Source organism: Manis pentadactyla, chromosome 10 (assembly GCF_030020395.1).
Source record: "Manis pentadactyla isolate mManPen7 chromosome 10, mManPen7.hap1, whole genome shotgun sequence".
Taxonomy (NCBI): Eukaryota; Metazoa; Chordata; class Mammalia; order Pholidota; family Manidae; genus Manis; species Manis pentadactyla.
In genome coordinates this window covers 127,392,034-127,416,745 of record NC_080028.1, presented here as the reverse complement: position 1 = coordinate 127,416,745, position 24,712 = coordinate 127,392,034, and the positions used below count along the sequence as shown (strand labels likewise).

At 53.9% G+C, this 24,712-nt stretch overlaps 1 protein-coding gene and 2 long non-coding RNA genes across 4 annotated transcripts; 2 read left to right on the top strand and 1 right to left on the bottom strand.

Annotated features, from left to right (window-relative positions):
• The first annotated feature begins 1,515 nt into the window (after window positions 1–1,515).
• FAM234A (family with sequence similarity 234 member A) lies at window positions 1,516–23,676 on the top strand. Of its 2 annotated transcripts, XM_036915989.2 has the most exons (13): window positions 1,516–1,758; window positions 13,188–13,229; window positions 13,648–13,948; window positions 18,776–18,892; window positions 19,169–19,357; window positions 20,132–20,262; window positions 20,617–20,749; window positions 20,999–21,128; window positions 21,278–21,418; window positions 21,616–21,691; window positions 21,869–22,024; window positions 22,477–22,579; window positions 22,668–23,676. In XM_036915989.2, exons 3-13 carry the CDS (start codon window positions 13,684–13,686, stop codon window positions 22,877–22,879), a joined length of 1,653 nt encoding a protein of 550 aa, XP_036771884.2. In that variant the 5' UTR covers window positions 1,516–1,758; window positions 13,188–13,229; window positions 13,648–13,683; the 3' UTR covers window positions 22,880–23,676. The 2 variants fall into 2 exon arrangements, with proteins under 2 accessions (XP_036771884.2, XP_057343719.1); XM_057487736.1 differs by lacking the exon at window positions 1,516–1,758 and having other exon boundaries at window positions 13,078–13,229.
• On the bottom strand, window positions 8,672–12,039 carry LOC118927552 (uncharacterized). The gene is made up of 2 exons (XR_008992338.1): window positions 9,208–12,039; window positions 8,672–9,117 (listed from the first exon to the last, which is right to left on the bottom strand). It is a non-coding gene; the product is annotated as an uncharacterized LOC118927552 (long non-coding RNA).
• Window positions 14,227–18,769, top strand: LOC118927553 (uncharacterized). The gene is made up of 3 exons (XR_008992339.1): window positions 14,227–14,284; window positions 14,689–14,731; window positions 16,889–18,769. It is a non-coding gene; the product is annotated as an uncharacterized LOC118927553 (long non-coding RNA).
• Window positions 23,677–24,712: the final 1,036 nt, after the last annotated feature.

Here is a 24,712-nt window from a genome sequence, read left to right as displayed (position 1 = left end):
AAACTATAGGGGTTCTTTTGTGAAACTTACCCTGATTGTAAAATTTTACTGAAGAATGAATGGCTGATGCTTTTCCAAAGAAGAATAAGGTAGAGGTACCTGTCCAACGAGGTGTCACAAGTTATTACAAGGATATTGTAATTGAGACTGTATGGAAACCTCACAAGAACAGGCAGAACCAGAGAAGAAAACATCCCAAAAGAAGCTCTGGGAAATAAAATTTCCCTTCATTTCCCAATATTCCTGTGAAAAGCCCTAGTCTCCTCAGACTCTGCACATACTATGAGAATTAGATCTGCTGCCATGTCCTAGTTGATTGCTCCCATCCCAAAGTTTAATAGCTTCTCTCTCAGCCAGGGGCAATGGCTACAGCCAAGATCAGGGGCCTGTGCACTGGGCAGACAGGACTGTTGCCTTCCTAGCTATTTACATTTCAAGGAATAAGGCCGGAAACTTGGAGGCGCCTCTAGGTCCTCAAAGTCTAGGCAAGAGACACTGGGACTGCCTAGCCGCTGGAGAGACTCGTGGACACACCACAGCACGCAGTGGGGAGGAGACCGTTTTAGGAAGAGGACCGCTGCGTCCTCCCCTTTATAAAGAGTCATTTTTTCACATCCCTCACCTATGTTGTGTCCTCCAGTCAGGTAGGAAAAATTTCTATCCGTTCTCCGTGTGTCCATACCTCCAGGCCAGGCCTGTGGGGGGTGTGAGGGGCTCTTACTATTGTGGAGTGACAGTGATCCAGAACACCTCGTGCGAGCATTAGGGTAAAAACTAATGAGGCTGAATATTAAAAACAACAGAAACTCATGCATATACAGATTTCTGAAAAGTATGGCAGGTGCCATTGCTCATTGCTGGGGAAATGGCCTAATTCAGTAAGTGGCGCTAGGACCGGTAATCCAAACGAAGAAAATTAAATTACCTCCTTACCTCCCACGAAACCTACTCCAACCTGAATTAAGGACTTACATGTTAGAAGACCATTAGAGAAACGTGCGAGTAATTGGGATAGGGAAGGACTTTCTTAAAAGGGCAGAAAAAGTAGTGAACATCAAGGGAAAAACGGACACATTTTCTATGTTAAGAAGGAACTTCTGTTGCCCAAAAGGCACCCAGAATTACTACAGGACAGGACGCCGACTGCGGTATTTTCAACGGGCATCGCTTACAGAGGCTGAATATCCAAAGCCGAGCGCTGCGGAGCAGCGAGGAAAGACATACCATTCGGCAAGTCTGGCCCTTCCACCCCAGCGCGCACTCGCGAGGGGAGGAAATGTCGCCCGGGTAGCCGCCCTCAAACCATGCCCGAGCAGGCAGCCAGTTCGACCCCAAGAGCAGCCGGCCCTCAGCCCCACCACATCGCGTAGCAACACATCCTCCCGCCCCCGCCAACGCCCTTCCGCCCCTGCCCCTGCGCCGGAAGTGACGCTAGGGGGCGGGGCTTCGGGCGTCGCGCACGGACCGAGGGCGCGGCGCCAGGTGAGTGAGCGCTGTCTGTTCCTTTCGGCGCGTGCGCGCCGCAGGCCCCGCCTCTGCCCTCCGACCCGGCTCCTGTCCCTCGGCGGTCAGCCCCGGAGACCCCGCCTCGACGGGCCCATCGCGCGTCCGTGCGCCGCTCTCTCTGGGTTACCGCCCGGCGTGTCGGTGACCGCGGTGGGTGGAGAGGCCGCCGCCGAACCTGTTCCCGCAGCCTGTACGTGAGAGGCGATCGGCTCCCAGGGGCAGCTCTGGACTGCACCCGCCGGCTGCCGGCAGGTAAGGTGCCCGGCTCTGCTACCTGCGCCGCCTGCCTGGGCGTGGTGACAAACGCGAGCACGCACGCTGCGGTCCCCACGGGGTCCGCCCGGGGCAAGGGCCGCGACCCCCGATGAGACCCTCCTGATGCTGCACGGCTGGGGGCTCAGGGAGCTCGCTGCTCCGGGAACCCGCTGACCCGGGGGTGGGGCTCGCTGCCCCGAGGGGAGGGGTCGCTGCCCTGGGGGTAGAGGGGGTCGCTGACCCGGAAAGTGGAGAGGGTCTCTGCCCCGGGGAGAGGGGTAGCTGCCCTGGGGGTGGGGAGGCTCGCTGCCTCGGGGGAAGGCTGGGGACTCGCTGCCCCGGTGGTGGGGAGGGCTCGCTGCCCCGGGGTGGGGGCTCGCTGCCTGGGGGGGCTCTCACTGAACTGTGTGCAGGAGCCCCGCCCCTCAGGAACTGGCGGGGAGCAGACTGACCGGCGCCAGGGCGGAGTGCGCGGCCGGCGGGTCTGGGAGGCCTGTGAGTGAGGGTGAAGGGCACTTGCAGATTTCTCTCCGAGGCCCCCCACCCCCGCTCCCCGCCCGCTCCGGACCAGTTGGCGCGGCGGGCTGAGGTTTAGCACCAGCAGCCCGGGGAGTCCCGCTGTAGCGGGAGCCTCGGTCCTGGAGGAGGACACACAATCCCTGAGACAAAAGCACCCTGCGGAACTCGGCCAGCAGAGCACCCAGAGCGGGCAAGCACGAAAGGATGGGAATGCCCCGGTGTTGAGGGGACATTGCTATGGGCGTCCTTCCAGTTCTTTGGGTGCTTGTACTGGTTGGACTGCTTTTGGCTTACAGTGTCAAGAATCCATTAAAACTAGGTCAAGCTATGGAGGGATTCCACCGGGACCAGAAGTAGATAGGTCCCAGGGCTTTATGAGGTCATCAGATTTGGTAATGGTGTGGGGGGCTACCTTCTCTTCGCCGTGTTTCTATAGATTTTGGCTTGTTTCTCAGGCTTCTGCCTCCACCCTGCTGACTTGGATAGTTATCTGTGCTGCAGGACCAATCACCACAAAGGTTAAGGACTGAAATACCAAACTTGTATTACCTCACAGTTTCTGTGGGTCGGGAATTCAGGACTGCCTTAGTGAGGGGATTATGGTTCAGGGACTCCCGCAGGGTCACAATGGTGATGCTGGCCGGGCCTGAGCCATGCAGAGGCCTGATTGAGACCGCAGGTCTGGATGCCACTGCGGCTCCCTCCCAGGGCTGATGACTGCTGGCCTTAGCCCCTTGCTGGGCGTGCTGGGGCCACTGTCCTTACAGGCTTGTTGCCTTCCCTCAGGGAGAGGAAGGTGGAAGTCGCAATGCCTTTTATGACCTAGTTTTGGAGTTCTAATACTTCCACCATATTCTATTTGTTAGCTTTACTAAGTACAAAAGACTTGACCTTTGAAGGGAGGCATGTCAAAGAGTGTGTGAACGTATCTTAAAACCTCCATTCCACATACCACCCCTGTGAGAAAAGAGTGCCTATCCTTGTGATTTCAGCTAAGTTCTGGACCTAATACTAAGTTGGGCCCTAATCAGTGCAAACCTGATGAGTTAGCTGGGCCTCAGTAAGGAGCCCTCCCCAAAGTGGGGCAGGATGGGTTCCACCAGAACCACACTGAGCATGTGGGAAGTGCCTTTCCCCAGGAAAATCAAGGCTCTGTTGCTAGAGAAAAGGAATGCGTGTCAGGCAGGTCAGTTGGCCCCTACACTGAACTACATCCTCTATTTCACACCAGATTTTAAAAGTCAACTGCTCCTACAAGCTGGAGATTTCAAAGCAAACAGTTAATAAATGAACTAATCAATTACTCTTCTAACCAAAGTTTCTGAGCAAAGCATCGCAGGAATTGGACATTTATTCAGACATGTGAGTGTGTGTGTGTGTTTTATGCCAGGCTTTGTCCTCAGAAAACAAAGCAGTAAAAACAAGTGTATGCCTCAGTTCCTCGCAGTCTATGGGAACGGGGTGTGGAGGTCAGGTTGAGTGGGATTTGAAGGCCTGGAGGAGTCACTGGATGAGGGACTGAGCAACAGCGTTTGACAGGACAGACATCAGAGGTAGGATCTGGGGAAGGCTGACACCAGGAGGCAAGAGCCAGGGGTCTGAGCTTTGTGCTAGACTTGTGTCAGAAGAGTTTTGAGAAGGGGAATGACATGAATGGGGGATATTGAAGGAAGATGTCTCTTGCAGCATCAAGGAAAGATTTGAGGGGCTGCAGAAACCCAGGAGAGAAGGTACGCAGAACGACCTAAGCAGTGGCCCTTGAAAGGAGGAGCCAGAGGACAAGGCCTTAAACTGTTTGTAGGTACAACGGCCAGCTTTAGGGACCAGCATTGACCGCTTGCTACAAGATCAACTAACAAATATAGAATCACGAAGTCTGTGAAAAGCAGGCTCTGGAGGGAAGGGAATGATTTTGTTACCTCCCTCGTCTTTCTGCCTGGGTCGGGCTCCGTGAAGTGCTGTCCCACTTAACTGACATTTCCTGAGTGGCCGCCACATGTTGGCACAGAGGACGCAGCGGAGCCCTGCTGCCCCCAAATAGCTCTCGGGGGTGTGGCAGGAGCTTTAAAAGAGCCAGGTCAGAACCTCCTGAGGTTTGGTGCTGGTCCAGCTGAGGGCTGGAGGACTAAGAGGGGGTCTTCCTAAACGGGGGCAGCAACAGGAGGTGTTGGTAACCAGCATGCCCTCCTCCTCGAGGCACCGTGCAAGCCAGCAGGCAAAGGCAGCCCACAGACAAAACGCCCGGGGTGAAAGGAAAGGAGCGACACACAGCAGCAATTCACCGGAGAATTCCACTTTATTAGGGAAAGGTGCTGGGTTATATAGGAAGGGGCATGGGGTGATTGTGGTGTTACTTCTACAGGGCTGGTGGCTATTGGCTAGGTGCTGGGATTAGGGGGGGCGAGGGGTGATTGGGGTTCAGATGGCGCCAGCGGGAAGAGGACCCGGAAGAGAAGCAGGAGGTTCGCCATCTTATGGGTGGGGGCCCTTCACGGGGAATACCTGGCCAGAGGAGATGCTCTGGTGTATGTAATTCCCGTCGTTCAAAAGAGTAATCCATCTGAGCGTGAATTAGGGGCAAGAGTTCCCCAGTGGAAAGAAAGAAATCTCTCCTCCCACCCAGGCTTCAGCGTGACCTGAGAGCGTAGCGCCGGCCAGGCAGGGTGATCCGTTTGTTCTTTTAATCCACTCACACTGCAAGGTGAAGTTCTCTGGAAGCACGCTTTCGCCTGAGGACTCCCTGTGCGTTTTCTCATTTAAAAACTCATCTATTTCCTGCAAGCTTCTCTTATTTAATTGATGTGTTTCTGTTTTTTGATGTGCAAGTACACTTTTTTCCTCTTTTTTTACTTTTTTATTTAAATCTGCAAGTACCCTTGATTAAAGTAATGTCTGCTTTGTGAAATTATCATCCTGGAGAGGTCGAGTAATGCACAAAGTAGATCTTCCTCTCTGAGTGGTGGAAAGTGTCCATTTGCCTAAGAGTTAAAATTTTAAAGTTGGGGCCATTAGATTTCTTATTAAAGTACCCTGAAGTCTTTTTAAAGAAGTTATCAAATTTTAATTAAAAAATTTAGTACTCCTCTCAATGTCTGTAGAATCACTTATTCTGTCGGTTTTCCTTCAGCCCTGGATGTGTTTTTATGCTTTCTTTATCCATTAAAAAACAGTTGGAGTAAGACGTTTCTTAATTATCTGTTCTCTCTGACTCAGTATGGTTCTCAGGGAAAGAGCCCTTGCAGGAAAAGGAGACACCTTTTCACTTCTGTGTCCGCCGTAGTATTTCTGCCCCTTGAATGTTCGTGAGCTGTATGAACTGTTGTTGATTTTATTGCTCTTTCCCACGCTCAGAGCTTCCTCCCTGGACACAGTGGCCTGTGTCCTGGGAAGATAGGTGCGGCCCTGCAGTGGCCTTGAACAGACACACCCTCGGTGGTGTCAGGTGCCTCCTTAGTGCCTGTGGAATAGACTGCTTAAAAAACCATCCACAGATTATGCCTTTATTTACTAAAGATTATCCTTAGAGTCACAACTTTTACATAATATATATTATAGTTATACATCTTCTTTCTCATCCCTTCATTTTCCTTAATTTCTTTTTTGTTTTTTGTTTTTCCCATTACATTAAGCCCAACTGGACTTATAATTATCATTTCAGAAGCTCAGAATTGATAGAAAATTCCAGTCAGTGACTGTCTGAAGTCCTGTGACTCGGTTTCTAAGTTCTGTCCTTGAGACCGCCCGCTTATTAGACATGACAGAAGGAATGGGGTGAAGATGCAAGTTTCCTGGCCTTGTGGTCTTTCTTTTCTTCATCTGCTGTATCTTAATAGCTTTTATTTTAGATGAAAAGTTCTTAATTCCTTTTTGGTATCTGAGAAGTGGTCATTTAATTTCACATGTATGTACAAATAAGGATTTTGTTTTCCTTTAAGGCCTGTTCCTTGAAGTTAACAAATGCTAACAGTCCCCCTAGGCCCCTTCCTCTAGATGTCTCACCCTGAACTTTCTAGCGTAGACATTTTTGTGCTAGGTTGCGCTGTCAGAAGCCTCTGTCTTTTATTTAAAGCCCATTGGCCCAATGACTGTCGGTCTTTCCTTTGCTAGCGAATGAGGAAGTAACGAACACACTTGATAGCAGGTACATGGCTTGCCGAAGCTTGTGGTATTACAGACAAAATACCTTTTAAGTTTCTTCAACTGGAACTTAACAAGAGCAGTTGGAATTTGAAACAAAAAGGCAAAAAGCCTGGAGTTTACAGACATACAAATTCAGCTTAGGGAGGTGTGGGGAAGTTGGGGTTCCTACGGCCAGGATCCTCCCTGAACTTAAACCACCTGATGATGTAACTGGCCTGTCGCTGGGCTGCCGCTTCCACACCTTTAGGCAGTGAGCTGTTATTGCGCCATACAGAGAGCTCGGCCCAGGGCTCTGGGCGGAGGTGCTAGTGGGGAGACCTACCGCTGGGGAACAAGCCAGGTAGTGAACCCTTTCACCCCAAAGAACGTTTTGCTGTCAATTTCTTTGGTCACACTGAATCCATAGCGAACTTGCCCGGGGCTGAAACCCATTTGCAGGACAGGAGGAAGCTTGGGTACTTTATTTCTGAGCCTGTTCGGATCAGGTTGGCACTTTGAGCCACTTGTATTACTTAGTTTGTGTGCCAGGCGCCCTACAATACCCCAGACTCTTAACTGGGACAGAAGAGGTTTGTCCTTAAGGGGGCCGCTTAGTTCCAGTATTGCCCTCAGTGCCCCAGCATGGATGTGCCATCTGAGCCACCATTGCCTCCCAGAGGTACAGAGACGTCCTCTGCTGACCCTGCTCCTAATGGCCAGAGTGCATACATGCCTGGGTAGTCTGGGAGCATCTCTGCCCCCAGCTGAAAATAATTTTGTATCCTACCTCCAAATCTCCCAGATGACTGCGTTCTCTGCAGTTTCTCTGCCAGGTGACCGGAGGGCCGGAAGCACTTTGCCGCGTGAGCTTTGGGGGTATAGGAAGAAGAGCTGAAGAGCAGCAGCCAGTGTGGGGAATTGTGGGAGGACGGCTGGTGTCAGTTTCGTCCTGCTGTGCGAGAACGGGTCCGAGGGGCCCCAGAGTGCCTGTGAGGTTAAGTGCCACTTGGGAGCCTACACACATGCCAGGATGGTTTTGAGAGAGTGTTGGCTTCTTAGCTTGTTTTCTAACAGCCAAGTGGCCTGCGTCCGTGATTATGGGCATAAATGTGGTTCAGGTGGTGCTGGCCAGACTGGCCTCACCTGTGGACTGACAGGCCTTTCGTGATGGCCTCGTGTTCTGGGGCCAAGTTGTCAGAGTTCCAGGAAGAGCCTTACTTGGGGGCCCCGTGAAGGAATTTCTCCCCAGCTTTCTGTTTTCCAAGGACAACCCTCACCTGTCACGCGCATGGCCTCCTGAAGCCAGCCCTCGGCATCCCCGTGGTCAACGTGTTATCTGGCTTAGGTGGCCCTTACTGACGCTGCCCCTGGCCTTGTGCTGTTTGGGGAATCACTGAGAACAAGCCAGGCTGTGGGAAAGGATGGTACCTTTTCCCCACGGCAGGAAGCCGAGTGGCTGTGTGTGTGGTTTTCAGAGAGCCAGGGAAGGTTTTGGAGTGGGGGGGGGTGGCACTTCGGGTCTGGCTGTGCTTGGCTGACAGTCACTGCAGAGCTCCACTGATGACACTCTGCCCAAACCAGACGGACAAAGCCCAGGAAGCTCTGCCTTCAGAACAAGAGAGCTCTGGGAAAGCCAGTCCTTCCTCTTAACCCCCGTGGCTCTGAACTGCCCCTAGCTAATGTTTTCTTTACTTTTTTCATTTTTTAAAATTTTGAACTAATTGCAGACTCACAAGATGGGACAGAAACCGTGCACACCTGCCCCTTGGGCCTCCAGGCAGCTTCCCTCTGTAACCCCACACATCACCCACACAGTGTCCACATCCCAGGACCCAAACCCGCTCCAATTTCACCAGTTCCCACGGGCCCTCACGTGTACGTGTGTCACCATATGAAACTTTATCACAAGTAGTATTGCAGCCAGGACTGAGCCAGGGCAAGGCCCCTTCCCTGACGGCCACCTGTCCTCACCGTGTGGTCAGGTGGGCCTCACGGCCTGTGTGGGGTTTGCCCCTGGAAGCCCGACTTAGGTGAAGGGTTCTGGAGGGAAATAACTGCTGGGTACAATTTGCGGTCATTTCCCCACAGTGTCACATAGTGAAGTTTTCATCTGTCTAACACAGTTGTTTGTAGGTAATTGAAGCTTTATTATTTGAGTGGCTATGTGGTCCCTGCTCAGTTTTCTCACAAAGAACCTTCAGAGAAGAGCCACAGTGTCTTTTATCTGTTTGTTATGAACTATCTCAATTTTACAAGATCATAAGTCTTAGAATTCCATGCATGAATTTATTCTGAGTAATTCAAGGAAACCAGTGATTTATACAGAAACAGCAAGTAGCAGTCACTGCTCTTGAAGAGATGATGGCAGGAGTTCTTGGGTTCAGCCTCTAAGCCTAAAACATCAAGATGGGGATGCCCCGGGACGCTCCTGCGGGTGGTCCTGTCTCCCAGCACTGGAGTCCCCCAGCTGAGGGGCCACCGCCTCCCGGGCCGGCGCAGTCGGTCAGTGCCGTGCCGGCTCTTCTAGTTTCCACTGAAGTAGCTCTTTCTGGCCCCTCTCCGTTGGCCCTGGTCCTGCTGCCACCTCCTTCCTATGCAGCCTTTCAAATATGCAAAGACATCACAAGCCAGAATATTATGCTCTGATGTTGCTCCCGTTTTGGTTCTGTAGCTGCGCTGGAACAGCTGGGGGAAAGGTGGGGCCTCTCAGGATGGTCTCTGCAAAACAGTTAAGAAAGGAAACATCACTCACCATAAATGGCAAGACAAGTGAAAAAAATACATAACTACTGAAATAAAAGTGTTCACCTGTGTGCCTCCAAAATTGTCTTGCATCCCACCAGCAATATGGGAACTGTTCTTTGTGAAGCCCCCACAGAGCATAATCCTGTCGGGGTGGGCGGTCACAAGACTTGACTGGAAGACTTGGGACACTTCAATGCAAAGAGCCCATGCTCCTTAGGGAAGTTCAGATTCTGAGGGTCTCAAGATACAGACCCTTGACTCCTTGGGCAGCCCCAGACTTGAAACAGTTGTATTCACAGGGAAACAAGAAGCCAGTGAGACCAGTGAGGCTTGTGTCTGCAGAAGGGAAGCGGGATGAGGATGGCACAGTGGAGAGCATTCTGCAGACAAGGTCTTTATTCCTCCCGAAGATTTTAACGTATTTACTGAAAGATACCTCCTATCTAGTGATTTATTAGGTAAGCACTTGAATTATTTTTATGTAATAAAAGTAAAAGTGGGGCTGTGAAACCCAGAGAAGACAAGTAGTGATTCTACAACATCTTACTACGCTGATGGACAGTGACTGCAATGGGGTGGGGGTGGGGGGACTTGGTGATGGGGGAGTCTAGTAAACAGAATGTTCCTCATGTAATTGTAGATTAAGGATACCAAAATAAAAAAAAAATTAAAAAAAAAAATTAAAACGGTAGCTAGAGGTAGCGAACATAAAAATTAGTAGTCCGTGTTTGGAAAAAAGTTTAAATAAAGATATTAGCAACTTAAAAAAAAAAGTAAAAGTGAATCTTGCATGTTGCTGTTTTCATTTTACACAGCACGTTTTCTTTTAGGCCTTCATTTATTGACTTAGGAAAGAAACCATGTCAACTAATACTCTCACTGGAGTAAAATAAGTCAAACTACAAGAAAAAATACTAAGCTAGTATTAGGCGGGATCTCACTGATGATTTTAAACTATCCTCACAAATTTTTTAATCTCAGATCAGTTTATGACTTCCAGATTCTTAGTGGCTGGTTCAGTTTTTAGAAACAGTGTCTGTCTGTTAAAACAATGGTTCCCACAACGTGCTCCCTGGTGCAGGCCGGCCCAGGGGTGTGGCAGCCTCTGCACAGCTGCCGTGGCCTGACAGGGATACTGGGCTCTGAGAATGGGGGCTTGCCTCGCGGAGCCTGTGTTCCCGTCCCCTCCCCTCTGTCATGTGTCTTCTCCCTGTGCGTGAGGTCACGGCCAGACTGCAGATGCCAGATACGTACTGCCCGGCTTCCCAACTGGGAAGCTGGGAGCGTGTTCCCTTGCTGCCGCTCCATCCTTTCAGAGGGGCGGCAGTGTGGGGAAATGCGCTCCCAGCCAGGCTCTCCAGTCAGAAGGCAGGTCCCTGGGACAGTGGCCATGGCCCTCCATCCCTGCTCTGAGATGCACAATTGGTCTGACTTTGCCATGCAGCAGAGACTAGAGAATAGTTTGAGCTTATTTTTACTTTAATTTTTGGAGTCAGATTTATCACTTGGCTCTTCTAGTCACATTTAAAAAACAAACTTCTGGAGGGAGCCATGAAAAACTAGCCTGAAGGGCGGGGAATTTATGCTTTAGACCTTTCAAATGTTGTGTCATGCGTATTTATTGTTGACTCAAGAAAATGAATATAAACCATAAAATAAATAAACCCTACATTAATAACTATTCTGCCCTGTTCCTTATTCTTAGCTCTAGGGACCCACATAGACTGGCTAGGAGGAGGGGCAGTTTAATTTACAGGCTAGGGTCTGAGTTTGGGTTCACTTAACTAAGCTTGCCCAGAATTCCAAAGGGAAGAACACCCAGAAAGCAGCCTCAGGCAGGCTGGTGTGGGGAGACGGGTCTCCACTTCAGGGACCAAGACAGGAGGAATCCAGTGTGATGGTGGAAGTGGGGTGACCAGAACAAGAGGGCATGGCTGCTGCTCAGCATCACCTGGAGAGCATTAGCAGCCCTCCTGCCAGGGACCCCCTTCCAAGAGGCTGATTTAATGGGCTGGGTGTAGCATCAGGATTGCAAAGTCCACGTGTTTCTAATGTGGAGCCGTGGCCAAGAGTCATGGCTTGGGGGGACTTGCGTCTGCTCGCCGGCTGCAGCCACAGGCTGCCTCGGATGCATTTCACCAGCAGCTCTGTCTGGGCTTGTGGAGGCAGGTTTCTGTCCAGACCCACTCGCTGTGAGCTGGTGTCCAGAGGCTGGTGATAGACACCTGCCAGGCGCTCCTGCTCCAAGCTGGGTCTGGGGACCCGGCTGGCTGGGAGTAGTGTCCTTTGGAACAGAGCCCCTGCTTCTCATGTGGACAGTCGTAGGGAGCTTGTCTCCTGCAGATGCCCCTGCTCCCAACAGGGCAGCTGTAGCTAGACAGTTTGTTTCTCAACGCTGACATAGAATGCTGTCAGTAAAAGAACTTTAAAGGTAGAACTTTTTAAATCAAGACTTTTGGCATTCTGATCTTGCTCAGTTTTTAACTTTGCTGAAATAATTTATGTGTTTTAACTATTTCAAACATCCTTCACTAAGACATAGCACTTAGAATAGCTGAGTAAGCAGCCCCCCTCACCACCCCCCAGCCAGGCTGTGTTGCAGCCTGGTACCGACAACCCCTTCCCACCTCCCTGCCCCCGAGGCAGGTGCTTGGGCTGAATGAGGCCTGGCTGGAGTTACGTTTGGTATCCTGTATCCACCTCACTGACTTTGACAGGCACACCTTTTCTCCTTCCACGATGTTAAAAACGCAAGGCTCGGCAATAAGAATGCGCACAGATCTGTTTGGTAAAATATATGCATCATACAAAGTCCACCACTAGGGACATTCAGTGCTTTCATGATGTGTGACCATCACCACCTTTTTATCATCCTGGAAGGAATCCTGAGGCGCCTGCCCACCAGCCCTGCGCCCACTGGCCCACTTTCTCTGCGACTTGCCTGCTGTTTCACATAAACAGTTGCGGTGGGTGGCCTCGGGTCCGGCTAGTTCACTGCGCATCACGTTCCGGAGGTTCATCCAGGTTGCGGCGTGTCAGGGCTTCACTCTTTCCGAAGGCTGAGTAACATCCGGTTGTCTGGATGGATATTTGTCAATCCGTCCATCTGATGGTGGGCACTTGGGTGGTTTCCACCTTCTGGCTGTTGAGAAGCATTTCTGGGTCACGTGGTAGTTCCGCGTTTAACTTCTAGAGGAACCATCAGACCTCCCCAGGCTTTAAATATTTCAAACATCCCTCAGAGGCTGTGCTGTTTACCTTCCCACCAGCGGTGCACAGGGTCCCGATTTCCACACCCTCACCTACACTTGTCATTTTTCAGTTAAAGCCACCTTGGTGGCTGTATACACAGGTTTTATTAATAAAACTTCTTTTAATAATTAGAGAAAAACAGTTTAAGTCAGAAGGTAAAGTATTTATACAAAACCCAGCCTCTGCTGTCACTGCATCTTCCTAACTCATCCTGAGGGAGCCTCCGTCTGCTGTTCTTGTGATTTGTCTCCGTCCGGCCTCTGGCAGACCCGCATTTGCCGGTCTGAGTCACGAACACTGCCCTTTGTTTTGGTAGATGATTACAAGTCCTTCGGACCCACATGAACCCCTCCATTCTCAGTATAATTTGTCAAGTAGGACACTCATCTGGCTGTTTAAAAAGGACTAAAAGAACACGTGTACTTCCTTCCACACATGGAGGTTTGTCTCTTAGTAAACAGAGCGGAAGGATCGGTGACGGACGGCGGCTTCCGGCTGTCAGGGACGCCGCCGTCCCGCGGCTCTGCCGTCTCCGAAAGCGTTTTCCATCTCATCTCCCAGGGCTCCTCCCGCGCCCGCTCACAGCCCAGCCGGCGGGACGGGGAGCGGGGCAGGCCGGGCGCACCTGAGCCGCTCCACGCCGCGCGCGTTCCTCCTACTCTAAACGGACGTTGTATTTTCTCGTTAATAATAATTAGTGTTTGCTCAATGTGTCCTATGTACTTTATATGCATTTACCGATTTAATCCTTGAGACAATCTTCTGAAGTAGATATTGTTTCCCTTTTACAGGAAAGGAAACCAGGGCACGGCCAGACCAAGCAGCCCCCCACAGTAAGCGCGGGCCGGGGCTGGCACCCCCGGGCGCACCTCACCCCCTCGCCAGGGTCCGCGGCCCTCTGGGGAGCCCCTGTGTGGGGATGTCGGCTTCTCCGGATCCCCACCCGGGCCGCCCCCCGTCTGTACCTCAGGCTGAAGGGAGGCCGGTCGGAGGTCCCGGACGGTGAGGCGCCGGGGCTTGGTTAACGGCTCACGTGGGGCCGTGCAGCCCCCAGGGAGGCCCAGTGCGCGGAGGAGGGAAATACCGCCTGCCCGGCCTCTGCACCCCCGGGCCTCTGCACCCCGGCCGGCCTCTTCAGGAGGCCGTCGCCCTGGGCTTTGCTCGCGCGCGCCGCCTGGGCCGAGAGGCCGCCGCGGGGTTCCGGGAGGGGCCGGCCTGGGGCTCCCCGTCCGCCTCTTGTCGCCGACGCAGTGACCGGGAGCTGACCTCCGGGACGCGCCGGCGGCGATGGGCGGCGAGGACCTCGAAGCCGAAATCCACCCGCTGAAGAACGACGGCGGGAAGTGGCGGGGCAGCCCGGGGGCCCGGGCGGGGAAGAGCGGCGGCCCGCGGAGCCCGGCCCCGCAGCCGCGCCTCTCCCGCTGCCGCACCGCGGCGCTTTTCCTCTCGCTGTTCGCCTGCCTCCTCGTGGTGTTCGTGGTCTCGTTCGCCGTCCCGTGTCCGGACCGGCCGGCGCCGCAGGGCGCGTGGAGCGTCAGCTACGACTCGGCGGGTACGCCCCGCCCCGGAAGCAGCGACCGCGAGGCCCGGCCCGGGGCGCCTGCCGGGGAGGGGGCGGGGCGGGCCCGTAAGGGGCGGGGCCTCCGGGCTACTCCTCCGAATAAAAGGGCAGCGGCGAAGCACCCAGAACGGAACGGACGGAGAGGAAGCCGCCGCGGGGCGGGGTAGCTCCGCGGCGGGCGGGCTGCACGGCCCCGGCCCCGGGCCAAGGCGCGGCTCCGGTGGGGCGGCCGCGGTAAGGCAGGCGCGCTCCCGCCCTGCACGAAGCTGCCGGGGTGCCCGCCTTTCTGAAGAGCTGCCGAGGTGGCGTTTCCCCGGCCCCTTGTCGGTGGGTGTGGGGCCGAGGGCCTTGGGGTGTCTGCTGGGCTTGAGGGCGCCTCTGTGGGGAAGGAAGGAATGGCTTGTTCAAGCCTCACAGCCAATTTTGTTCAGAATTTGAGAGGAAGGAGTGTTTTCCTGTGTTTATTTTTCATGGCTTTATCGAGGTATGACTCGGGTGTCATAATTTTCACTGTCTCAAAGTACATAGTTCACTGAGTCTGAGTTTACAGAGAGCGACCGTGCAGCGGTCACACGGTCCGGCTTTGGCACTTGTCCGTCACCCCGGCAGGGCCCCCCAGTGAGCCGCCCGCCCCGCCCCCTGGGGTTTCATGTAAATGAAGTCACCGTGTGTATCTGCTGAGTCGAGCTTCTTTCTCTCAGCATCGGTACATCCTTTTCACTGCCAGATAGGATTCCTGCGGATGGCTGCTTATTGTTCGTCGTTCACCAACCCGTGAGCATTTAGATCTTTTTTTTTTTTTACTTTTATGAATAATACTGCTGTGAACATTTATGTACAAATCTGTGCGTGGACATATGTTTTTATTTCTCTTGGGTAGATTTCTAGCAGTAGAATTGTTGAGCCTCGTGGAACGTTCATGTCTAACTTTCTAAGAAACGGCCAAGCTGTTTTCCACGGCAGTTGTACCATTTCACGTTCGCACTCCAGCTGGAGGACTCCAGCGTCTCCACACCCTTGCTAACACTTGATATTGTCTGTCTTCCTGATGATAGTCATGCTGGTGGGCATAAAGTGATATCTCATTGTGGTTTGGATTTGAATTCCCTAATGACTCATGATACTGAGCATCTCCACACATCTTATTTGGTGAATGTCTACTCAAATTCTTTGCTCGTTTAAAAACTATTATCGTTTTATTACTGAGTTACAGAAGTTCTTTTTAGATTCTAGACACAAGTCCTTTATCAGATACATGATCTGCAAATATTTGTGACCAGTCTGAGACTTGTCTTTTAATTTTCATAAGGGTATCTTCTGAAGCACAAACGTTATAAACTTTGATGATGTCAAATTTATCAGTTTTTTTATTATGGATTGTGCTTTTGGTATCTAAGAACTCTGCCTAATTTAAGGTAATGAATATTTCCTAAATTTTCTTACAAATTTTATACATTTAGATCTTTGACTTAGGTTTATGGTCTGTTTTGAGGTATGTGGTGGAAGCAAATGCTAGGATTTCTGGAAACCATCGCCTTCTTTCTCAGCAGGACGGTCTCAGGGCAAAGGGGCAAGCTCGGCTCCTGGCACCGCAGGGCTACCGAGTCTAGGGGAGAGTCACTTAACATCAGCGTCCAGGTGTGCCAACACCACTGGTTGAGAACATGATCCTTTTCCCAGCAAACTGCATTGGCACCCTTGATGAACCTCAGTGGACGTCCATTCTGCTCCACGTACCTGTCTTTGTCCTTAGACCACACGCATTGCCCTGATTGATAGACTTTATAAAAGTAAATTTTGAAATAGGGAAGTATAAGTCTTCCAACTTAGTTCCATTTTCCTCAAAATTGTTTTGGCTCTTGTGGGTCCTTTACATTATTTAAATTTTAGAATTAGTTTGGGTAGAATTGCCATCTTAACAACCTAACCCTAGTTAGTCTTCTAGTGTCCCTGCCTCGTTGGGAGTACCGGACACCTAGTTCACCTTCTAGTCTGTGACTATGGAGTGCATCTCCAATTAGTTAGATCTTCAGTTTCTCTTAACAAGGTTTTATATGTGTTCAGTGTATAAGTCTTGCACTTCTTTTGTTAGTTATTCCAAAATGTTCTCTTTGATGCTATTGTGAAAGGAATTTTTTTTCTTTCCAGGTAGATCACTGATAGTATGTCGAAATACTACTGAGTATTATATTGATCTTTTGTCTTGTGACCTTGTTTAAATCATTAATTAGACCAGCAGGGCTGGGTATGTTTGTACTCTTTGGAATTTTCTACATACAGAATCATGTAAATGCAGGAAAAAGAGAGAGTTGGTTTTACTTATTTTCCAAACTGATTGCTTTTTATTTATTTTTCTTGCCTGATTTCACTGACTAAAGTCTCTAGTACAGTGTTAAATAGACATGATAGGAGCAGGTATGTTCTTCCTCATTTTAGGAAGGAAATGTCACATCTTTCAACATTAAGTAAAATGATAGCTCTAGGGTCTGTAGATACCCTTTATCAGTTTGTTGAGTATTTATCATGAAAAAGCACTGGATTTTATCAGATTTTTTTCTGTTTCTGTGAAACAGTTGTGTGATTTTTGTTCTTTATTCTATTAGTATGGTGTATTGTATTTGTTGATTTTCCAATGTCAAACCAACCTTGAATTCCTGAGATAAAACCACTAAATTGTGGTGTGTAGTTGTTTTGTGTAAGTTACCGGATTCAGTTGGCTAATTTGTGTTGAGAATGGTGTTGTCTGTAGTAATGCTTCTTTTCTTGTGGTGTTGATATCACAGATACGGAGGTAGCCAGGGCCCTTCTAGTCTGTCCTGACAGTGTGTGAACCTTCAGACAGCCCGTATGTGGGGTCTTGTTCACACCAACTGGGGCAGCCTCCCTTTCTGGGCCTCCCAGCTCAGCTTTCAGACCCGTCCTCTATCCCAGGGAGTGGCTCAGCCCATGGCCAGTCAGAGCCGACCTTCCTGAGGTCCCTGCCTTGTTGGGAGTACCGGACACCAGCCTCTCTGGCAGGGAAGCTGCTGGTTTTGCATCACCCCCACCTGGAACCCAGCCGGTGGAGGGAGGGAAGGGCCACACCCGGGGAGCATGCGCCTCCCTGTTCTGACCCAAGGCTTAGCCACTTCTCGTCAGTTGCCGTGTGCCATTAGTCTGTCTGTAGCGGCCTGATACATTGCTTTTGACAATTTTGTCTTCCTTGATTGTTCTTTTTTTGGAAGAGGATTGCTCAAACTCCGAACTCCATGAATCTGGAAGTGTCCTTTCTGGTGTTTGAATTTTTTTTTTTAGTTGTGGTAAAATATACATCATTAAAAAACTGCCATTTTAAAGTATACCATTCAGTGGCATTATCACATTCACAATTCTGTGTAGCTATGGTCACTTTTTCCAGAACGTTCAATCATCTCAAACAGAAACTGCATCTAAGAAACAGTACGTCCTCGCGCCTCTGGTAGCCTCTGTTCTGTTTTCCGTCTCTATGAAATGGCTATTCTGCGGATCTCATACATTTTAAGTGGAGTCATACAGAATTTGTCCTTTTGTTTCTGGCTAATTCACTCAGCATAATGCCCTAATGTTTATCCATGTGGTATCAGGTGTCAGAATCCCCTTCCTTTTTATGGGTGAAAAATATCCCATTGTTGGATGGCCCACATTCTGTGCATCTGTTCCACTAATGGACACTAGGGTTTTTCCACCTTTGGCTGCTGTGAATCCTGCTTGTGTGAACATGAGTATGCAGCAAACGTTTGAGGGCTTGTTTATCTTATGTTGGGTGTAAACGCGAAAAATGGAATTGCAGGGTCTCACAGTAATTCTGTTTAACCTTTTGAGAAGCTGCCCTTGTGTTCCCTGTGGCGGCTGCACCATTCAAACCCCCCCAGCAAAGCGCAGGACTCCAGTCGCTACATCCTGTGTTCTGTTCAATCTGTCTCATAACCTAGCTACCCTGATGAGCAGGAAGTGGCAGCATCTGGTTACATTTGCTTTCCTCTGATGACCAGTGTTATTGAGCATCTTTTCACATGTCTGTGGCCCTTTGTGTATCTATAGGAAAAACGTCCATCAGATCCTTTTCCCTTTTCGAACTGGTTTGCTTTTTGTTGCTGGGTTGCACTCTTCATGTATTTTGAATATTAGCCCCTATGAGATACATGATTTGCACATAGTCTACCCCATCTCGTGGGTGGCCTTTTTACTCTTGACAGTGTCCTTTGATGTGCAAAAGTTTTTAATTTTGATGATGTCCAATTTATCCATTTTTGGTTTGTTACTTGTGTTTTGGTGTCGTCTCCAAGAAGTCATTACCAAAACCAATGCCATGAAGGTGTTTCCATTTTCCTCTCAGATTTCTATAGCTTTACCACTTAAGTTTAGGTCTTTGATGCATTTTGAGTTCATTTTTGTATATGATGTGAGGTAAAGTCCCAGGTTCATTCTTTTGTTGTTTAATTTCAAGACATGTAGTTTATCATTTGATCCTTTAATGAAAGGAGGCAAAGCCCCTTAGGAGGATGGAAGATGCTCTAGACCCAAGGCTGACGTAGGGAGGGATTCATCCCTGAACAGGTGTTAGGACATGCGTCTGGGATTCCCTGGTGTCCTGCTCGTTCCCTCCTAAAGTGCACATCTGATACTGTCACCACAGTGTTCGTGAAGAATTGCAGGTGTTTGGAGAGGCGTGGTGGCTGCCAGTCCCCGCAGGGAGAAGGCAGTGGTGCTCTCACGTGGCGGGTCCTGACCACCTGCAACCACAGGAAGAGAGGGTGTCGGGTTTGGCCGAGGAATGTAGTCTGTGGTTTTCTTTTTCAGTCACCTATGACTTTCTGGCTACAGAAGACATAAACAGGGACAGGATCCAAGATGTCCTCTTTCTTTATAAAAGCACCAAGGGCAGCAGCCATTTCAACCTATCCTGTGCTGATGAAGGTAATTTTGTTTTTACCCCAAAGAGGAGGTGTGTCCTAGGAGGAGGACTGCTCCCACTCTCCCACTGTTTGGAAGTTCATGTTGGCCTTCCTTCCCAGCAGGACTAGAAGGAGACCAGGAGGCAGGCTCTGGGCCCAGCACCCCAGCCTCTGCTTGGCTGTGGCCCCCCATGAATGTGGGGGTGAGGGGCCCAGGGACCCTGCAGCAGGGGTGGGGCAGAGCCAGTGTCGGGGCGGGGCTGCTGCGCAGCCCTGCAGCCAGGCTGTTCCCCTGCAGGCTTCTCCTACCCCTGCACCTTTGTGGCGGCCATGTCGGGGGCCAACGGCAGCATGCTCTGGGAGAGGCCCGCAGCCCAGGATGGGGCCCTCGTGGCCTGTGCCGTCCCGCAGCCAGAGGGCAGTGGGGCCTCCGCCTGCATCATCGTGGGCAGACCAGGCCCCTTCGTGGCTGTGGACTCGTCCACAGGTAGGTGGCTCCTCCCCAGAGGGTGAGCCAGGTGCTCTAGGAGGGTCGGCCTGAGCTCTTGTGTAGGGACTGAAAGGCAAGGAGGGTCCTAGGGCCCCTGGGGAGCCCGTGTTAGGAAGCGGCCCCTTGGCATCGCATGGCACAGCTCCTCTGACGTGTCACATGTCCAGGTCTCGTCACCTCCACTGTAAACCTGGCTTGTGGCAGGTGGCGGAGGTGAGGACGGGGGCCTGCCTAGACCTTAACGGAAGTGGTGTTTTGGCCCTGGGGTGCAGCCCCGTACCTTAAAGGGCTCAGATGGGATTCTTGGTGCTGGATCTGTGGGCCTCGGTGTTTGCCTGGTAAGTTCTGGTGTTGAAAAGGAGGATATGCTGGAAATATTCCAAGAAGTGAAGAATCAGTCGGGTTTCGGGGGGTGAGTTTGTAAGGGGCTGTCCTGCGTCCAGCCCTAAGCACATGCTTTCAGCGCACCTCCTGTGTGCAGGCCAAGGCCTTCATGGGGGCAGAGGGGCCACCTATGACCCCAGCGTAGATGGTGGTCCTGAGGTGCCTTGAGCGGTGGCCAGGTCGGGCCCGCCCACGGGGGCTCAGTGTTGGCCGAGACGCTCTAGCGCCAACGCGAATGAGCAGAGAGGGGGGCTCGGCGCTCCGGCCCTGCAGGCAGCCGCCGACCTGCTCGCACGGGCGTGTCCAGCTCGCCAGCCTCGGCCTGTGGGCGGCTGTGCTGTGCAGCTGCAGCAGGGCCGGCACTCAGGGTCGGTGTGCTCGGTCCAGGGCAGAGCCTGTGGAACCGCCCCAGCGGCTTTGGGAGCAACGTGTCCGTCCTCGGCCCTCCGCTCCAGGTGCCGGATGCCGACGCCGACGGGGCTCCAGACCTGCTGGTTCTCACCCACGAGGAAAGGGAGGTACAGCTCCTGCAGGGGCACTTGCCTGCCCGCCATGCAGCTGCTTCTCTGTCCCCTGGTCCACTTCCCAGACAGAATTTGAGTCTGACCACCTGGCAGGAGACTCACCCCGGGCCCCGCACAAACTCGGGGGCAGCTCTGTCCTTGTCAGGCAGCTTCTGGCCCCCCCAAGAACAGGGGAACATGTGCTCCTCCTCTGCCCTTGCCGCTCAGGGGCAAGGCTGTGAGGACCGTGAGGGGCCCTGAGGGCTGGTGCACGGCTGCCTCACTCCCCAGGTGGCCATGCATGGCACCTGACATCAGACACTCTGAAATCAACCCAGGAGAGTTCGAGCCCCTTCTCCTGTGTTGCAGGTTATCGGCTATGTCTATTCAGGAAGCACCGGGAAACAAATTGGCCGCGGGGGCTGCCTCGGGGTGGATGGGACCAGCGGCTCCCTCCTGCACGTCACCAGGGCAGGTGCCCACTACATCCTTCTGCCCTGTGGTAGGTCATGTGCGTGCCCCAAAGCTGAGGCCATGCTGGCCTGAGGCAGCTGTACACCTGGAGAGACAGGGAGGACGTCGGTGGCTGCAGCAAGCCTTAACAGCCCCCCTTTTATCCAGGGAGTGCGGGTTAATCATGCGGGCTCAGAAAGCAGGTGGCAGGGCCCTACGGCTCAGAGCCGCGTGTGTCCTGGATGCGGGGCTGATGTGCGGGACCTGCTGACCGGAGGCCTTGCTATGTTCTGACTAGCTCATGCCCTGTGTGGCTGCTCCGTGAAGGGTCTCTATGAGAAGGTGACCGAGAGAGACAGTGCCCTGAAGAAGGATGCCCTGTGGGAGGACATGCTCAGCATGCTCCCTGGCAGGCTGCCCAGGCGCAGGTGAGCGTCAAGGAGGCCCCCCCGGACTCTGCCCAGGAGCTGCTGCAGGCAGGGGGGTGGGCCGTGCCCTGGACCCTCAGGACACAGCCCCCTCCTCCTGCCGTGGGGTCCCTGCCGTGGGTCCCAGCCCTCCTGCTCTCCCCGTCCAGCTCAGGGGCCGTCCGCCACCTGATGAGTGTGCCGGGGGATGCTGGTGAGGACCTGCTCCTTGTGAGCTCCGAGGCCTGTGTGCTGTTGGACGGACAGGATCTGGCGCCCAGGTGGACTCTCAGTGTAGCCCAGGTCCCGAGGTACGGGATTTTTCTCCAGAACCATGAAGCTGCTGCGAGCTGGGCACCCTGGCCCATGCCCCCTGGGATGCGGCCCCCTCACTCCGGGCCTGGGCAGCACCGGCCCCCTCCACGTCCAGCCAAGGAGAAGACAGCATACCTGTCCCCGGGTATCTCCTAGGAGACCCCACGTGAGCCCTACTGCCCTGTTTTTCTAGAAAACCTGTCCTTGGCCACTACAAACCTGACACCTTGGCCGTGGTCATTGAAAACGGAACTGGCATTGACAGACAGGTTGGTGGCCCTTCCTTCTGAGGTCCTACCTGGGTTCGTAGCTGAGGAAACGGTCTGAAGGACAGATGGGGCTGTGGCTGGGGGCTGACCTGGGACAAGGGCAGCTCCTTGTGGGCTGGTGTGGCTAGAGGCCACGTGCCCGTGTAAGCCCCACCTGGATCCCCACCCCCTCCCCAGATCCTGCTCTCGGACCTCAGCACTGGGGCTGTCCTGTGGAGCCAGGCCCTCCCTGGCCTCCCTGGGGACCCGCAGTCCGCCAGCCTGCCAACTGCAGACCACCGCTCAGCCTTCTTCTTCTGGGGCCTGTGCGAGCCAGAGGGTGCCAACCAGACGGTAGGGTGGGACACGTTCAGGGCACGCCCACACCGGGAGCCACGGCCGGAGGCCAGGCTTGGGTCCTGCCTTCCTTGAGGCGCCTGGGAGCTGACAGGGTATCACAGATGGAGGGAACAGGAGTAGGTGTGAGTCCAGGCAAAACACTGGGGCCCGTGGGGCCCAGCTTACACCTGCCTTGGGGGGAGGGGAGGGTGGACACCCACTCCCACCGGGAGAACGCCTGGGAAGCATCTGGTTGGGGACGGGGGAGGCAGTGGTGCAGAGCTGGGGTTGACGTTGGGTGGGACCCCGGGGGCACCTGGGAGAAGCAGATCCAGACCTGGTTTGTCTGGAGTGTCCTTCCAGGGGGGAGCGTATCCTGCCACCGAGTGGGGCACCTACTTTCTCCAGCCCAGATGGAGGTGGCAGTGGCCCCGGCCGCCTCACGCCTGTTGCTGGTCTCGCTGTAGGAACCCAGACACGCCCGGCACAGCCTGTACATGCTCCACCCCTCGCTGCCCGGCATTCTGCTGGAGCTGGTCAACGTCTCCGCCAACATCGTCGCCTTCCAAGGTGAGCTTGGCCTCTGGTGGGCTGGGCCCTCCCGCCAGGAGTCTCCTCTGGGTGGTTCCGAGAGACCTGGCGGCCCTGTCCCCCACAGTGGCCCTGTTTGAGCCCGGCCGCCACGCCGCCTTTGTCCTCCTGACGGGCCCAGCCAGCCCCCACACCCCGGGCCTGGTCTCCGTGGTCAAGCACAAGGTGCGGGACCTGGTCCCCGGCAGCAGAGTGGTCCGCCTGGCTGCGGGCGTGCCTGACAGCGACCAGGCCATCCGGGACCGGTTCTCCCGCCTGCGGTACAGAAGTGAGGCCTAGGTGCAGAGCAGCTGCCGGAATGAGCGCCCTGGGGATTGCCCCTCACTGCTCAGTCCGCATGCTGGCTGCCCCCTCCTGACTGACGACGCCCTCCATGGGGTGTCAGTCCTGCCAGCATGCTGTCCTCTCACAATGGGGTCATGCTCAAGGCCGGCTGCCTTTGTGCAGGCCTCACTGGGCCCCTTGGGCCTTGCTTGCCCTGCAGCACCCCACCTCCCTTGTCTACACCCAGCAGGGCCATCGTTGTGGAGGAGCCCAGGCCTGCCCTGCACTGTCCCCCTGGGGTGTTGGACCCTGGGGTGGCCTTGGCCGCAGCTGGGACCTGAGGCAGTGCCAGCCCCCAGCCCCTCCAAGAGCAAGGAGGGGAGGCCCTGGCATGGTTGGTGACTGGCCTCGGAGGGCCCTTAGGCCGGACGGGTGTGCAGGAGCTTGGGGGGGCATGGAGGGTGGGGCTGCCCTGGAGCTGGGAGGCTGGCCTGCTGCCCATGGACACCCCCCGGGGCCTTACGCCCCTCTGCTGGTTGACTGCTGTGAATGTCCTGAGGAACTGGCCATGGGACGCACCTGGGGTCACTTGGCGCCCCCTTCACACACTGGAGCTGCTTATCCCCTGGTCCCTGTGCCTCTCCTTCCTGGTGCCACCGTCCCGGGCAGTGGTGCACGAGATGCAGGACCCACCTCTGTGCCTTGTACCCCAGGCCGCCGCGGTGCTCGTGTGGCTCAGCCTCACCCCAACAAAAAAAATCCAGTCCCGCAGGAAGAAATAACAGAATAAACATTTGCACTGTCTGAAAAGGCCCCTGTGTGTGCCTTGTGTCTGTCTGCCTGCTCCAAAGCAGGGAAGCGGATCTGTGGCTGGCCAGGCTGCCAGGTCAGGGTAGGAAAGGCAGGGGACCCCCTACCTGTGGTTCTCAGAATGCCCCCACCCCACCTGCCTGATCAGAAACCGGCCAGAAGCCGTCAGCATGGCCTCCAAGTGCGTCGCCGATTTGAGGACCCCTCCCTGCTCACCCACAGTAAGCCAGGAACCCAGCCTGTGGACGTGGGCAGGAGGGGGACCCCAGCACCCTGCCGTGCTCTGGGGCTGGCCAGGGGAGGGTCTCAGGTGGGCTTTGGCAGCCTCCCAAACAGGAGGAGCACAGGCAGGGGGCGTCAGTGACACCCAAGAGATGAAGGATTCCTTTGGACCGAAGGTGGAAAGCTGTCTCCCAGCCATGCAGAGCCTGGTCTCCCTTCTCCTTAAAAAGGCGTAGAGGGAGGGCGAGGGGTCTGCGGGGGGACGGGGGGGCCCCCATGCCAAGGAGCAGGTGCCAAGTGCTATGGAGGCTACCCAGCTGCCTGGGCCCCACCACAGGGCTGCAGCGACCAGCCCAGGAGAAGGCCACAGCAGGCTCCTTGCGCCCCTCAGCGTCCCAGGGACCAGGATGGGGTCAGCTCTGGGGCGGGCCTGCCACGCGGGTACTGGGGCAGTGAGCAGGAGCAGGGCGCTGGGCCCTGGACGAACCAATAAAGCAGCCGTGCCCACGAGCACTGTGGGGGTTCTGGAGGGTCCACCCATGCTGTGCTTCTTGTAACTCAGGCCTTAGGGCATAACAGGCCCAGGACACACTGGGTTCAACACCAGGAGCCTCTCCACCGTGGGCTCCCGGGACTGTTTCCTCACTTCCTGGGACACGTAGGGCCTTTGTCCTGCCAAAGCATGACGTGTCCTGCTATCTCACCTGAAGACCAAACCCCAAGTCGGCAGCCTGAGGCCAGCCTGGCCCCGTCTCTGCTGCGGACCCCACGCACAGGGTCCCTCCGTGCTGCTGCCACTGCCACTGGCCTCCCCCG

Excerpts from the sequence above, each read along its gene's own strand:
- FAM234A (XM_036915989.2), top strand. The coding sequence starts at position 13,684 with ATGGGCGGCGAGGACCTCGAAGCCGAAATCCACCCGCTGAAGAACGAC. Across the intron at positions 20,263-20,616 it reads TCACCCACGAGGAAAGGGAG|GTTATCGGCTATGTCTATTC; the intron begins GTACAGCTCCTG and ends CCTGTGTTGCAG. Across the intron at positions 21,692-21,868 it reads GAACTGGCATTGACAGACAG|ATCCTGCTCTCGGACCTCAG; the intron begins GTTGGTGGCCCT and ends CCCCCTCCCCAG.